This window comes from Falco cherrug, chromosome 4, assembly GCF_023634085.1.
Source record: "Falco cherrug isolate bFalChe1 chromosome 4, bFalChe1.pri, whole genome shotgun sequence".
Taxonomy (NCBI): domain Eukaryota; kingdom Metazoa; phylum Chordata; class Aves; order Falconiformes; family Falconidae; genus Falco; species Falco cherrug.
The window spans coordinates 8,506,738-8,522,411 of NC_073700.1; the positions used below are offsets into that span (position 1 = coordinate 8,506,738).

A 15,674-nucleotide genomic window follows, 5' to 3' on the forward strand; every position below is an offset into this window, starting at 1 on the left:
AATTAAAAAAAAAAAAAGGAAAATATCCAAATCACATATATATGTTACACAGTTTTCTTTTTTTTTTCTAGGAAGTCTAAATAATTTTAAGTTACTTTCCAGTGCATCAGTTCAATTATTAAAGCACTGTAAAAGATGATACATAGAGAGATTATTTTGAAGGATGAAGAAGTTGTGTAAAATAATCTTCTTTGGTTATATAAGAAGTTTGTTTACTTTAGTTGGTATAAAGTGGCATTATTACAGATCACCATTGAAGAGAAGCGCCTAGGGGTCTTAACCTGCAAAGACTTAATGCGTGTGCTTGTATTTCACCACCCACAGGGCCACCTTGCGGAACCTGAGATTTTGATACATTTTTAAAGATAGAGGAAAAAAAAAAAAAGTAGTACAGTTTGAAAAACATTTGTTCGCATGTTTAATATGTCTATTCCAACAGAGATGTTAAGGGCAGGAGTCACATTTGACTATCGGTAGAGCTCAAAGCCTAATCACAAATTTCAGGTACAACAGATAAACAGCATTCGCAGAAGAGGAAAAAGGTTTACCCAAAGATTGTTCCACAATACCATATCCAGTCCTGAATGCTCAAGCAATTTTTATTGTCTGCTGAATTTTCATGGCTAAAAAGCATCTTAAGACAAATCTAATGCAAACTGGTCAGCATAAACAAAAAAGCCAGAATAATTCCTCTTGCATAAGATACGTTTCCGAGAAGTTCCAAGTCAGAATTTTTTTTGTAACTTACCAAAATGTCTTTTTGCACCTGAATGCTGCACACAAAAATAAATTCCCTGGGGTTTTAAAATATCTGTTTTTCTGAATAGGCCTTTTTAGATTTCCATGGGTATGTTTAAGTCCATCGCCTGATAGGTATAATGAGCTTGCTAGGAATACACTGTGCAAATGGTCTTTTATAGAAGAGTTTGTGTGAGTCTATGAAGTGTATTTAAAGCTCAGTTACGTCAACCTTACTTTAAAAAATCAACAAACCAATAACAATAACATTGTTCTTTATTTAATTTTTGTTCAGAAGTGTTTCTAGAATATTTCCATGTTTCTAAAAATGTCTGTGTTTCTAAAATTTGATTTCAGTTTTTCATTTTCCTAAAATTGTGTTCACATTTTTTATGGTAATTCATTTTCATTTATTTCCTTTTGAATTAATTTAAAATGACTGCATCCAACTGTAGTATTTCAGGAAAAAATAATACTGAAATACCATAGTACAGCAAAATATTGCTTGTACTGTTGAGAATATATATTACTGTTTCTTATCTCAAAGGATCATTTGCAGAGCTAGGATATATATGAATTAAAATCCTAATACTTCGATATACTTTTAAAGCATCATTTTAATCAGTGAAATCTGAAATTCATTTCATGTTCTAGATGTTAAAGAACAGAACTGTTCCAGTGCTCCATTTGTGTTTTCTAATACTTTTTGATCTGAATGTTAGGTTCACTCAGTATTTTGTTTTAGGGTATGTATTAAAAATGCAAAGTGAATGTGGCCAGTGCCTTCTTTCCCATATTGTTCCTCTTTGAATACTGAAAGAATGCATAGAGTGCTATCTCACCTGAATGATTAAATTCTCTTTTTCTCTGACTCTTCATTGCTATTACTATAGTGATCTACTCTATAAGATCATCTTATTTCTTGCAGATGAATGATGCTATGGGATTTGAATTGCCATGGGTGTATTTTGTCAGTCTCGTCATCTTTGGGTCATTTTTCGTACTAAATCTTGTTCTTGGTGTATTGAGCGGGTAAGCATACACCTTTTTCATCATGAAGGCAGAGTCCTGAATTCAGTTGCCATGAACACACAGGTTATCTTATACAGGTGAGACTTCAGTTGTTGTGACATCTCTGAATACACCTTTATTTCTTTCTCCTCCAATTAGAACAGAAACAGCTTTCTGTAGCTATCATATAAATAACATATAAACACCAAAATCAGAGTTTAGATGTACCAGTGTATATTCTTCGTGTCCATACTTGTGGCAAAATTATAAGAAGGACTAATAATTCTCCGGCACTTATTTAAATGTTACTGTAATTAATCTTCTAAAGCATCACACCTACAACATAATTTGGGTAAGTAAAGAAATTAAACAAGTGCTCATTGATTAATTTTTTAAAAGAATGAAATAAGCCATAAACTTCCAGTGTTGAAACCTACGTGATCTGGCAGCTGCAAAAAGGACTCTGCTGTTTAATGAATGACTGAATCATAACTTATTTCCTTACATTTTTACAGGTAAATGATGCAATAGGATGTGAGTGGCCATGGATCTATTTTGTTAGTCTTATCATCCTTGGCTCATTTTTCGTACTTAACCTGGTTCTTGGTGTACTTAGTGGGTAAGCAGTTGAGTTAACATTGTATATGCTACTGCTACTTGTAAGATGGCCTCTGCATTGACTCAAGCTTCTCAGCAATGGCTTTTTGCATGCACCTGAGACTCTTATGTCATCCTACCAGTGTTTGCCCTTTTGACTGAACTGTGTGATTCTAGTGCCTGTATCTGTCTGACATCACGTTCACCATGCTTGCCAAAAATATTCATTAAATGAGGCACTAATCTCTTTATTCTATAATATTCCGGCGGGGAGAAACATTATTTTGCACACAGAGATGGGTGGTGCACCTGTACAAATATTCTCCCCTATAGGACAAGTGTCCTTTTCTGAAAGCCCAACTTTTGCTTTTGTTCAAATATCCATAAAATAATTGAAATGTTATTTGTGTTTACCAGTCAGATTGCAAAATATTTTTATTGGGTGCTTCAAGATCTGCCTTATGGCAAGAGTACGGCTAGATTACCTTGGCACAAAGTGTTTAGTGCTTCCTGTGTTGTCCAGCTGTGTACTCCTGTGATAGCCTGCACCAGCAAGCTGATGTATTTATCAGTAATCAAGTATCAATTTAATATACTTCTGAGTGGGAGGCTGTCACAGCTTTTTGTTGGTTTGTGCATTCCAGGCTCCAGCCAAGAACTGAAGCGGTGTCAGTTGTAGCTGTATAATGTGGTTTAAAGCTGTAGGTTATGGCAATAGTTTGCAAGGCTTTCTTCTTACAGAGCCCCCTCACTGAGGTTCAGCTCCACTTCCTTTGCCATTTCCTGGTTTCTAACATATTTGAGTTTGGCAAAACTCCAGTTCATGGTAAAGATATTTTCCAATAAGTACATAAAAGGTCCGGCTAGCATTGGAACGCCAAAAGAAAATTATTATTATTATATGCATTAGCATTTAGTTATATAAGACACGATATTGTTCTGGCAATCTTAGGCAAGCCGTGCCCTCTTTGTTAGCCAACAGAAAAGTTTCTCTTGCATAGAAAAGCAGCCTGACGTGATAGCTGATGGTGCCGTCAGACTGCTGATGGTGTGTGTACAGGCTCTGCCAGGCTGTGTGTTACGTTTGAAAGCAATTAAAAGGCATGATTATATTCCTGGAAATCAGGCATTCAAACAAAAGTTCCAGTTGCTGATATAACTGTGTTACAAGAGCGTTTTTATCTGATGAGTGGTTTTACAGTTTGTTTATTTAAGTCCTAAGTCATTTATCCATGATAGATCACTGTTGCACCCAGGAAACGAGGGGAAGAATAGTTTTACCTTACTGTCAGAATCACTGTACAAAGCAGATGTTTAAAAGCAAAGAGGTAGTGCTAAAAACACATTGCTGATTTTTAGATTTAATCTCTTCCTTCCAAGACCTACCCTGTAAAGTCTGATTTATACAGTTGTATTGACTGTGATTTATTCAGGGACAAATGTGTAAGTTGCTGCAAAGCGAAGGGCCTGGCTTTCACGTCACAGCCACAATGGACAAACAAAATGAAGAAGAGAAGGACAGTAAAGGAGGGTAGCTGCAGTGTGATTTATTTCTTCTTTTGATACTGTTACCAGGAGCTGTGTGACTAGACTTCCAGTTGAAGTCATTAGAGGATAAGGCTTTCACAGTTCCTTTCTCTGGCCCTTAAGAAGGTCATAAGCAACAATTAGTTTTCCTCCTGTTGCATGAAAGTATTCTATGGTAACAGTTAACTAAATATTTCCCTTTTCCCTTTCATGACTTAAATTGTTACTTGTTTCAGATTTTTATGTTTTTAAAAATAAGTTGTGAGGAGAGTAATGCCAGGTTTGGCATTTTGTTACACGTTCGTCTGCTGAAGCCTTAGAAATTTAGAAAGACCCTCATAGCTAAGCTTTACATTTGATGTAATACCTTTAAAATACTTTATAACGTTTGCAACATTATGATACTTGTTGGAATATGGAGCTGTTCTTTCGCTGCTGTTACAACACAAGGGAAGAGGTGTCCCGTTGCCCTTGTTTTCCATTCTGCAGACAAGAAATCTCCACTGATTTCTAGGTATTGCTTGACCTCTAGAGCTTTAATGCTGTTTAGAACCCTTGCTGGCTTGCTTTTGATTTCCAGTGAACAGAAATAGCAGTATGAAGCGTGATGTGAACTCTCCTTAATTCGTACATTCATTCCTGACTTTTCTGCCATAGTGTTATTTAACTGCAGTGTCACTGGAGTGCCCAGGGTGCTTCATGAATTGTTTGCATCCATGTTTACCCTAAATACATGAAAGAGCCTTCCTAACACTCCAGTTTTTTGTTTTCTGTGCTGAAGAGAATTATACTAGTGAAAGGGAGACGTGATACTTATATATCACCAATGATAGATGTTGATAGCAGAATGGGAAAGGAGAAGGGAGTATTCCTATCTACCTATGTTTGGGATGTAAGTGAAGTAAATACCCTGGCATATTTGTTTGAAACTCTGACAAGGGCCAGTGGAATAGCAGTATACTGATTTATTTTGGTCGCTAAATGCCATTAGCATATAAATAATAAATATTTTTACATATTTTTCTGTTTAGACCTACCCATCTAAATTTTATGGGCAAAAGTGATGTATTAGTGAAATCCTATGGATGTGATTCTATTCCTTAGTGGAAAGCTAGTATTTTTCAGAGTCAGGCATTGAATATGTAACACATGCACCCTTTGCTTTTTATTTAGGAGTTACTAGCTTTTAGGTTTTATTCTCTTCAAACCATAGCATGAAGCTTAGTTTATGATAAATCTATAAAGTTAAATTTTTCTAAACCAGTCAAACTTCAAGGTTGCAAAAATTATGCCAATTTACATGAAAAGCATGGCTTTGCATACAGATTTTTGGAAGTGGAATCTGAATGCCTAATACACCTTTTCTGTATGGAAGCGTTGCTTCCTGTAAGCCCAAGTTATGCTGTGTACATTTAAATCTGTCTGCTGTTTTGATCTGTTTGTGGTTTTAAAGTACTCGTTCATTCTCTTTGCACTCCTTTGTTACTCTGTGACCATCTGCCCCTTTGTATTTCTGTAATGCCTCTTGTGCACTGCATGTTTGATGTGTTTAGATACTGTACAAATGGATGAGAATGATGATTTGGGAGATCTTTTGTTTTACACCTAGCCGTTTCTGAAGGTGAGTATTGCCTGGTGATCCATGTCAGTTTTGCCTGCTAAAGGTGGCGTTCTTAAAAACAGAATTCATACTTTTAATAGCAGATGTGTAAAATAATATAAATAATGTGTGTGTGTGTAATTTGCATGTGGTAAGTATTTTAATTTCTGTGTGGAAGCTGACTGTGGAGGTATTTTTTCTAAATACTGCTTTGAGTAATAAGGACAGAGAATTCACAGGCTTGAGGTAATTCAGCTTTTTCAAAATACTCTATTTTTTACTCTGCATTAGACACTGGTATTATTTGCATTATTCTCAAGGTGGATTCTCAGTTGTAAAGCTATTTCAGTTTGCAGGACTTGCAGGAAAAAGCATTCTAGAAGACTCCAGGTCAGGTTTTAGAAATGGCTTCAGATCCAGCTCAGGCTCTAGTTCATCTCACAAATTACAGAGCCAGCTTTAAACAAAGACACCAGAAATGGTTCCAGCAAGGACCTGCACACATTGTTCTAGACCCAGCTCTAGAGATGCTCTCCAGAAATGGTCTCTAGCTTCAGCTCTAGAAAGGGATTAAGGGAAAACCACCTCTGGAGCAGCTCTAGTACAGGCCTCTGGAAAGCTATGGGAAAGGGCTCCAGAATGTGGTCTAAACCCATGTCCAGTAAATGGCCGGGCAACTCAACCTAGATCCAGCTCTGGAAAAGACCTCAAGAAACGGCCCTAGTCCCGCTTTAGGAAACGACACTACAATTGGCCTACGGTCTGTTTCTGGGAAGCGCTCTACGGCCAGCTGTATACGTAGCTGTAGGAGGGGGGTCAGGTCATGGTCTTGGTCCAGCTTCAGCAGAGGGCTCTGAAGAGAGCTGCAGCTCTAGAGAGAGAGCTCTTGTAGGCTTGAGAGCAGACTTGAGAAACAGCTCCTCCCTGAACAGCTTCTCCCTTTATAATAAGAAAAAAATGGCTCTAGATCCAGCTCCAGAAATGTCTCTGGAAATACATTTGGAAGCGTGGTTCAAAACATGTGCCTGCTGGTAATTTCTTTCATTGCAGTGAATTTAAGAATCTAGCCGGACACCTGGAACCGCCAGCTGTCTTTCACACTGAGGCTGCATTTCTGCATGCTTGCAATATTTGGTAGAACAGAGCAAAATTCTTGCAGCTCTGTATTCAGCTGTCTCTGCATTTTCATTATCTTGGGCTTGTATACATTTTGTTCATTCACGTTACAAATTTAAAATTGTATGTGGCTCAGAAGAATTGTTTTACCTCCTAGCAATGGCAGGGTGATCATGACGTGGTCACAGCCTGTTTTGATTGCTGTCTCTTTTGAGGCAGCAGCAGGGAGTGGGTTCAGCCTGTAAGAGATACCAGAGCACTTTTTCTGCCCTTGTAAAAATTCCTGTGGTTGTGATGCAAGGGTTAGGCACTGCAGCTTTGGGGCTGCTTCACACTTGATGGAATGGCACCGAAATTGCAACTGAAGAGCTGTGTTCTCCAAAGTCATGAAGTACCAGACACAGAATTTGGGAGCTGAGGACGGGCCTTCTCCAAATATTTCAGGATAAAAGACCAGAGCATATAGTGACTATTGGTGCAAGAGACAGTGAGCTGAAATTAGAAAGTTAATTTAGAAATTATAAAGTTAAGGTTATTAGAAAGATAACAAATAAAGCTAAACCTTAAAAAAAGGGAATTGAGAGACACTCCTCTGCCCTGAAAGTACCTTTAAAAGTATGTTGAAAGTTAAAATAAATGTGCCAGTAACTCAGCATACATTAAACTATTTTACTATGAACAGAGAAAATAATACATTACAAAACTTCACAACTTATTTATCAAGAGGCATGGCTTTTAATGATGCATGGTAATCTATTCCTGAAGATAGTCATCGTTAGGGGATGGCTTCTGCTGACAGTGTTTTCTGCTCAAAGCATTAGTATTTCTTTGGGTAGCCATGGGAACAAGTAAGACCTTTTAAACACACTTAAATAAATCTCTGTAAATTGATTTTATTGCCTTGCTAAAGGATAGCAAAGCATAAGCTTTGACATGTCCTTACATATATCCTCCTACATGCAAGTCTTGCAGGTTAGTAAGAGAATGTTAATCTTTTCCATTTCTTTCCCACAGTATTATTTGCAATCTATGTACATAATGATTCTAAAAGCTCACAGTGTGTACTCATCCATGCTAATCTCACAGCAATATCTGTCAATTAATGTCATATAGAATGTAAGCTTATACACCTAAGAACTGTTGTCTACACTATATATGGACAAAATTGTAGAGAAAGACGTTTTAGTAATGATGCACCAAATAGAAAACAGCAGTGAACTGTCATCCATAGTCCTTCAGCAAAAGGGAAATTAACTGGGTTTGGCAGTGTTCGTTTTCACAGCAGAGGGAAGGCTCAGTAAAAACCCAACAACTTATGGATAAAATTTTAACTGCCTCACGTAGATAAACAGAATATACATTCGAAAAGAGGAGAGGGACTTCAGTTTTAGATCTCAGCAAATTATGAGTTAAAGCAGGTTTTTTTGATTGCTCTGTGGCTGGTAAAAATAAAACTCAAACACAAAGAGGTACAAACTAAGGAAATACTATCCTTGATTGATATACTAACAAAAATAACATAAATAACCCTAACTGCAAATACTTCCAGCTGTAAGCAGCAGTAACTCCAACCAACTGCTTTAGACAGAGACCACTGAAGTCAATAGGGGTAGTTCAGTTCTCTTGAATAAGAGCTCGAAGGGAACTGATTTTATTTCAGTCCTGTCTGAAGTTACCACACCAAGGGATCAGTCCTGTGAGATGCTTGCTGCTGAGCTCCTGACAGGTAAAAAACCACATCAGTTTCAGAAACTATGTTGGCAGTGCACATCGCCGTGGTGGGATGGCTCCGCTCTGGGGTATGGTCCTGTGCTCGGTGCTGCCAGTTCCTCCTCTAAGAAATCCAGTGTGTCCTGAGCCAAACGGGTCTCTGCTCAGGACAGAAGGAGTGCAGCTTAATACATAGATAGAGTAACAGTCTGAAACATCAGATCTCAGTTTTGTTGCTCTATCAGATTGTTCCCTGTCTTGAAATTCCCACAGATGATCCCATTGTATTGGCGTGCACTCTGGCACAGTAATTCTACACAGGCCCTCTGCTACGCAGAGGTGGTGCTGGAGCTGTTGAACATACATTTTGTTAATTGCTAATGAACTACATGGAAATAACTATGGTAGGTTATACCAGTTTGCATTACCCCATCAAGAACATGATGCTCCTTGCTCAAGGAAAATTCCTGCTAGAATCTTTTTTTGTGCTGCAGAAATAATTCTACAGTACTCAGCCTGTGCATTTTTATTTCTAAAAGAAGAGGTAACAATGATGTATACAAGTCTCCGGTAATTAAAGATATGATGTTCCTTAACCTTTTTTATGTCTCTCTACATCTGTTGCACATTACATCCAGCTGTGTGCTGTTGTCCATGGTTATTTGTGCAGTTCGAGTTCTCTGATTTGATTCAGCTCATTTGTTGGTTGGTATGGTTACCACTGTTTGAAACCTTTTCTGTGAGTCTGGTGGCCAACACTGTACTCCTGTGAGTACATTTTTGTTATTATGTGACTTCCCTGTGAATAAATGAGAGTCTAGGATGTCTGGGTGACAGTTCTACATATAGCATTAGCATCACACTTTCCACATACCAGACCCTGCGTGCAGTAAGTTGCAAACTGCAGGAGATGAATTCTCTCTTCTGTTGCATTTGCAGTGACACACAAGGACAGTAATACGGCCAGCAAAGAGTTAGTGTCCTGGTTTATGTTTAGACATCAAAGGCAACTGTTTATTTCCTATCGTCAGTGCCTAGTGATGCATGGGAGATACAGCAACACTAATGTTTCTGTACAAGCAATGAAAAATGTCTAGCCTTTAGAACTTCCAGCTAACAGGAGGCCAGTATAGGTTTCTTTTTAATTATTATGTCCATGAATTACAGAGAGAAGGACGAGTATACCAGATACTCACACATTTAAGCAAATTGTTGTATTAGGATTTTTGGTTACTACGTCCCTGCCTCAAATTAAGGTGTGAGAACCAGAAAGTTGTGAGTCTCAGTAGGTACTCCCTGCTGCCACCTCCACCTTGTTGCATCAAACCATTCCCAGCTGATGCATACCAGCAGGACTTATTTCACTCAGCTGAAGAAAGAAAAACCTGGCATGAAAATAATTGCCCCAGACAATCAAAGTGTGAACTCAAAACCTGCATTTTATATGCTTCTGCCTCAACAACAATTGATGATGATGGTGTCATGCCTAAACAGAGAACTGAGATCATCCTTCTGAAAGGAGACAAGGAATTTTTGGGCAATAAAAATAAAAGTTGTGTTTTGTATAGTAGCTTAGTTATCACTAAAAATAAGTTAGATTATATAAAGGTGAGTCTCCATATAATGATTTATTTTGCAAGCCATGTCTCCTTTCTGCTGCAAGTGCAGTTGAGAGTTATTTACACCAGCTGCAATTCAAAGCTTTGTCCAGTTCACAGGATATTGTCACATACTGCAATTTTAAGTAATTTAACTAGATCAAAATTAGGCTGGCTAGGTCTAGGTTGTCTGATATATTTGCATTTGCAATGAAATCAAAACCTGAATTGCTTCTAGGTAGCAATAGAGTGTTTTGAAGAAAAGATTTTTTTGAAGGCAAACGGGTAATTATACAAGGTGTCATTATACAAGTTACTCAGATCTGCTTTATAAGATTCTTTAGAAGTAGCGATTTGCAAAAAGCTCTTTCTAGCCCTGCTAGCCTAAAGTTTTAATTTTGAACCATATTATCCTGTAAAATAAGAGACAGTAGTAAGCTTGGCTTTTCTAGTTGTTGAAATTAGAACAAAAACATGTTCACTGAGCCCTATGCTTTATGAAAACAACTTAAATCCCTTTTACTATTAAACTGAAATTTTGCAGGCAATCATTTCACATATGCTGGTGTCAAATCAGAGTGGTTCCTAAGGATCTGACAGTTTGCAACTTGGGTGGAGACTGATTTAAATCACATTTTAGTGGAGAGATGCTTATGAACGCTACCATAGTCACAAGAGCCCTTTGAATACATTTTTTGTCAGTTTAGTCAATGAACAACACCCCCCTCCCCCCCCCCCCCCCCCCCAAATGCCAGATCCAGGTAATCTTATAAAAGCAGAATGAAATATATATATTGAAGTTGGCTCAGTCATTTGTGAAACCAAGTATTTACAGAGCTTAAATACACTTACCACAATTGATGTGCCGCTTCCTAAGCTTGTCTCGACTTTGTAGGCTTCTGGACTGAGTGCTGGGCTGGTGACAGTCAGGGAGACCAGTTCAGGCTCTTGGTCTGACCACCTATCTGCTTACATATACATATACATATGCAGTACCTATGCTGCTTACATAGCCAAAGGCTTTTTCTTTCTGCCCTGGACCCAGTCTATGCCCTCTATGGCCACCAAGTGCTGCGCAAGCAGCTGTCTTACTCCTCCTTCCAGGACATCAGCCAGTGTCTACATATCTTTGTCTAAATGTCCAAATATCTTGCGGTGAGAATATCTTGTCTGTCAGAAGCTTTAAAGAGCCAATGTCTCTCCTTCATCTCATGCCCATCATCTTTCTCAAATAACTTCTTGTTTCTTGGAAAAAAATACTTTTGTTCTGCATTTTTCCTCTGTAACAGGAAACTCATTACATTCCAATTCTATTTATTCTTATTCATGGTATTTTGATAAAAGGAATACTTACATATGTGTGTCTGAGGTTTGTAACTTCATTGTTACTGTGATAGAAAAAAATACCATAGCGCTAGATTACTCCCTTCCCTAAAGAAAATGCAGTCTTCTCAGGTGTTAATCTTCCTTGTAAATGCTTGGCTTTTAAAAAGAAAAGTAAAATTTTTAAATATCATTGAAATCAAGCACCATTGCATCAACCCCCACTGATAAATTGCAGTAGCATTTTACAAAACAATGTCTGACTTCTGTGCTGCCTTAAAGGGAAAGGTCATAGTTAGCTGTGTGCATAAAAAACTTTAATTCTCTGCATGCAGCCATTTTAATGTAAAGTCAGAGTTAAAAGGCAGTTCAGTCATGGGTGAAGTGCTGTTGAAAATATCAGCCTTGCCAACTGTTTCCTTTTTAAATGGTTTCTTTCATTCTATATAATAACAGCAGCTTTCATGTTACTTTACCCACACACATCACATAGCCTTCACCCTAATGAAAAACAGCCAAAGGACTGAGCTGAACAGAACACAAATAGTTAGGAAAAGCTAGCACAACTTGTTACTTCTGATTTTGGGCTGTGCCATGATAGGGTTTTTTTTTCCCCAAAGATACTGCCTACGGCATGAGAGTTGTGGGTATGTGGCCTCAATCAGATGTAAGGGATGGTCTCTTTGACACTGTCTCCGGGAGAAGCTTAAACCCGGTGTTCCACAAACTAAACGGTTTCTTATAGGCTTATGACGTCTTCTGCCAAAACAACAAAGCTTTTAGTTTTGTTTATTTAAAAAGCAATTACACCTCAGAGAGATCTGTTGAGCTTTCTCTTTGATGAGCGTTTTTGCGAAGAGCTGGCCCTCTGCAGGACCTCGTCCCTGGGTGCTGGGTGAAGGGTTGCAAATGCAAAGCAAGCGCTGGCATTCTTCAGCTCCATTACAGTGCTGTCAGCTGGAACAGGATCATCTCCACATGCCAAACCACATTTTTGTTGAATTAAGTCCTCAGCTGTGTAAGGTGTAGTGCCCGCTTCTTAGTTTTTGCCACAGAAAGCTTTTTAGCTTCTGTAACATAACATTAAAAAAAATATAAGATCTGCGTGGTTGCATGTAAAGAGTTTAACTCTTAAATTTACTCATGTCAAAACAGAAAATTAGAGTTTACATGTGTTTGAAGGCTGCAAATGAAATAATAACAATAATAAAAAAAAAAGAACAAAAAACAACCATGGAGGGATGATACCTTTGCAATTCTAAATAAGTAATGTCTGTCACCAAACTGGAATACTATGTTGAAAAATCATGAGATTTTCTATTATTCTGCTATATTTTGTTATCAGGGCAACTTCATGTTGATAATTGTTTTCACCGTGTTAAAATATTTTCAAGTCTTACACTAATTTCCTAATATTTTTCCACTTGAAAAAGGATATTATTGAGTGCTTTAATAAATTTCCCTTTCCGAGCATATTAAGTAGGGAATATTTTCAAGTGAAAGTTCTTAATAAATAAAAGGGTTGTAAGTTCATAGTAAATGAAATTACTATGGCCATTTTTTAGTTTTAATTTCAGCCTTAACAAAAGATTAATAGGTTAGTCAGAACAGGCTTAATTTTAAATTTTGAATCAGTGCACACTTACACTACTGTGTGAAAGATGGTCGCCTACTCTGATCATGCACGTTGATACTTGGGCGAAAGGGCAGTCTGATCTTTCTGTTGGAGGGAGTTACACTATTTGGAGCTGTGTGTCACACCAATTTTTTTAATGATGTTGGTATATGGAATGTTGTGGTGCAATAATTTAGTTGATAATTATCTTGAGTTATATTATCATTAAGGGGGATCGTAGATCCAATTCAGGTTGGAAGAGACCTCAGTAGTCTATTTTATCCAACCTCCTTCTCAAAAAGCATTTTTCATTCCTTCATAATTTAGGGATTGACCCAAATCATGAACTGAAATAGAGCAATGAGACAGAGGGTTCAAGTTATGTAAAGGGATGCATTTCTGGTCTGTGAGCAAACGGATTTCTAGGTTCTGTTACAGAGGGCAAGAGGGCAAAACATCCAGATCTCAAACAGAATGGGAGTTTATTAGTGGAATTCTGTGAACCACACACTGAAGCAAGAATAGAGTTGGCTAATAAACTCTGGCTGGAAGGGGAAGGAGCTTAGAACTGGCTGCCAGAATTTCACTGAAACTAATACTCAGCTCTCTGTAATTACTTCATTATTGCAAGTCATTTTCTCTTTGTAGCTGTTAGATAAAACTGATTTTAAAATCTGTATAGAAGAGCACATAACTAACACATATGGAAAGAGTCAAGGATACTGCTTGATTTTCAATTAAATCATAAAAGCTGTGAAAGTTTTGGTGTATTGCTGTAGGGATGTGGCATGATTTCTTTGCACCACTATCTTGTTTCCAAAGAAGCTCTCAAATCTTCAGTATAATTTATTCCATTCATTTTCTATGTCAGTACGTTATTCTTCAGTGTTAAGACCTAGATCGAAACGCCTGGGAGTTCGATAGTTAGTATTTTTTTCTGCTTTATCTGAATTTGATAGGGAATTTTCCAAGGAAAGAGAAAAAGCCAAGGCCCGAGGTGACTTTCAGAAGCTACGTGAAAAACAGCAGCTTGAAGAAGATCTGAAGGGCTATTTAGATTGGATTACCCAGGCAGAAGACATTGACCCTGAGAATGATGAAGAGGTTGATGAAGAAGGCAAGCGGAACAGTACGTATTCTTTACCCTGTACTGCTGTGTGTGACTGCCTTTGTGTTAGCGGGGGGGAGGGCAGCCTCAATGATGTCACTTTTTGATTTCCAGCTTGCAAAAGTTTCGTTAGCAGAGCCACCGTGTCTGGTAGTGTGCTGATACTTGGTCATGAGAGATAATTCAGGATCTTGCAACAAAATTCTGCTCTGAGCTGTCCATGTACAAATCGTCTGCGCTCAGTCACACTGAGACTTAAACCCTGCTTTATTTGTGTTCTGTAACAAGTTAGTGCGTGCAAGCTATGTGCCACTAAGTATCGTTGTAAATCCTTAGTCAAGACGACTGTGTGTTTAGCGTGCAATAGAAATAACAATAATAATATAAAAAGTTTAAAAAATATTGTCAAAACTACAGCAAAGAAATAGCCGTGTGCCAACAGTGAGGATTTTTTTAAAGTTTTGAAGTGTGGAAATGATATTCTGGATCTTGGTGTTCAAGAAAGCTGTGTAAAATCTTTTTTACTAGATGAATGTGAAATAAATAAAATGGGATTTTTGTTCACACTGAGAAATAGAACTATCCCTTACTTAAAATGTATTTATTTGGCAGTAGCATATAGTATATTTATGGGTAAGGTAATATATGCTGTAGAGACCTTCTAGTGCTTCTGACCCAAGTCCTAATGTAAAGGAACAATCTAGTTTCATGATATTGCAACAACTGTAAAAGTTGTAATTGATTTTTCTATGTCATAAATTTTGAGTAACAGCAGTATTTTAATGTCATAATTCAGTAGAGGTTGTTTTAGCCTCTTAGCTGTGTTTACATAGTAGCAGTCAAAATTTTTATGAGAGCTTTTAGTGCTGTACATAAATAAGGACATGGATTCAGGATGTGGTTTATCATTTAATAAACAGTTTATATATATAAAAATAAATAATATAAAATTTAAATAGTTAAATCAATAAAAATACCATTTAATAAAAATTAAATATAATTTAATAAATAAAAAAGTCCAAATTTCAATATATATACTAACGCTAAATACCACCTTATTATTCAGCTGATACTCTGGAAAGTCATGATATTTATTTAGTTAGTTACTGTTGAGTATGTATTAAAAAATGCATCTGCAAGTGGTTTGTTGAAGGCAACTCAGAATATTATTTTCTGTGTTGAAATAATACGTTATTACTGTTCTTTTTCTTCTAGTGCTGCTAATTTATTGAGAACTGTTCTTTTAAACCATAGCACTTTTCAGAAGCAGTAGAATAGTTACAATTGTGTGGTTTGATATTGAAGTATCTGTTTTTAAACTTATCTGTATATTGCATGTAGTTAAGTTTTTAAAAATCTTTATGTTTTTGAGTTTCAGAATTTTATTAGTCCTGTAGTTCACATAAAAGCACGGTGTAAATCCGTGTTACTGGAAGGATATGATGGTTTTATGGGAGGCTGGAAGGCAGCTTGTGGGTTGATGTCAATGTCAGCATCACCCAGAAAGGAATAGTTTATGCCTATATGAAAATCTGTAGCACAGAGTTTTTATCTAGAGCAGAGCAAAAAAGCCAGAGTTCACTATACTTTGTTATTGCTACTAATGTTGTGTGGAAGGAATATAGAAACTGTGGGTTTGAGTGTCAGTATAAAATCCTGAAGTAAAAGATTGCCCATTTTATGGAGTAAATATGTTTTATACAAGATTGTCATGCAGAATTGTGGATGATG

At 37.2% G+C, this 15,674-nt stretch overlaps 1 protein-coding gene across 10 annotated transcripts in view; it reads left to right on the forward strand.

Annotated features, from left to right (window-relative positions):
* CACNA1D (calcium voltage-gated channel subunit alpha1 D) overlaps nt 1-15,674 on the forward strand; it is a 235,437-nt gene that overhangs the window by 124,280 nt on the left and 95,483 nt on the right. For 6 of the 10 annotated variants that reach the window (XM_055710180.1, XM_055710184.1, XM_055710190.1 and 3 more), the window contains exons 8-9: nt 2,265-2,368; nt 13,795-13,964. In XM_055710180.1, the coding sequence (XP_055566155.1) occupies nt 2,265-2,368; nt 13,795-13,964 (274 nt within the window). Of the gene's footprint in view, nt 1-1,666; nt 1,771-2,264; nt 2,369-13,794; nt 13,965-15,674 lie in introns of all 10 variants that reach the window. The other 4 variants (XM_055710188.1, XM_055710181.1, XM_055710186.1 and 1 more) reach the window with 1 other exon arrangement.